Genomic DNA, 580 nt, shown 5'->3' on the forward strand with positions numbered 1-580 from the left:
CAGCCCCTCAGGAGGAGAAGCAGAGCCCGCAGCACTCCATGCAGATCTCCAGGCAGTCGGCCGACTCGCAGCAGGCGTCGATGATGCCGCAGTCCATGTCGCAGGGCAGGTCGCAGTCGGCGCACTCGCCCGAGTTGCAGCAGCAGCAGCAGATGCAGGAGTCCTCGGAGGTGCAGGAGCCGCAGGTGGCACAGTCCAGCACGATGTTGCAGAGGGTCAGGAACTCGCAGAAGAGGCAGGAGAGGATGCAATGGACGCAGCAGTCTACGAAGGAACGGCCAGAGAGTGAGCAGGAGTGGGGGTGCTGGCACCCATGGCCAGGCTGGATGGATGCTCAGACACAAAAGGGTGGAAATCCTCCCTCAGGAATTAATGGAAGGGATGGGAAGAGGGGCTTGGAGCCAGGTATTGCTTGCTCCAGGGGTTTCCCTCAATGCCTGGGGACTGACCCTACTGTTTGGGACCAGATCCCAAGAAAGACCAATTTTGAAGGACATGAGATGACCCCCCCAGCCCTGCAGGAGGGGAGCTCGGCTGGCACACAGATCCAGGGGTCCCACTGGGCTGGAAGAGAGACCCC

General features: G+C 61.2%; 1 protein-coding gene across 1 annotated transcript; it reads right to left on the minus strand.

Annotated features, from left to right (window-relative positions):
* Positions 1–7: 7 nt before the first annotated feature.
* On the minus strand, positions 8–264 carry LOC104512412 (myoD family inhibitor; the record flags this gene model as incomplete). Its single annotated transcript, XM_010155380.1, has 1 exon — positions 8–264. A coding segment is annotated over one exon (257 nt), but the record flags the coding sequence as incomplete, so codon positions are not given.
* Positions 265–580: the final 316 nt, after the last annotated feature.

Source organism: Eurypyga helias, unplaced genomic scaffold (assembly GCF_000690775.1).
Source record: "Eurypyga helias isolate BGI_N326 unplaced genomic scaffold, ASM69077v1 scaffold22557, whole genome shotgun sequence".
Classification (NCBI taxonomy): Eukaryota; Metazoa; Chordata; class Aves; order Eurypygiformes; family Eurypygidae; genus Eurypyga; species Eurypyga helias.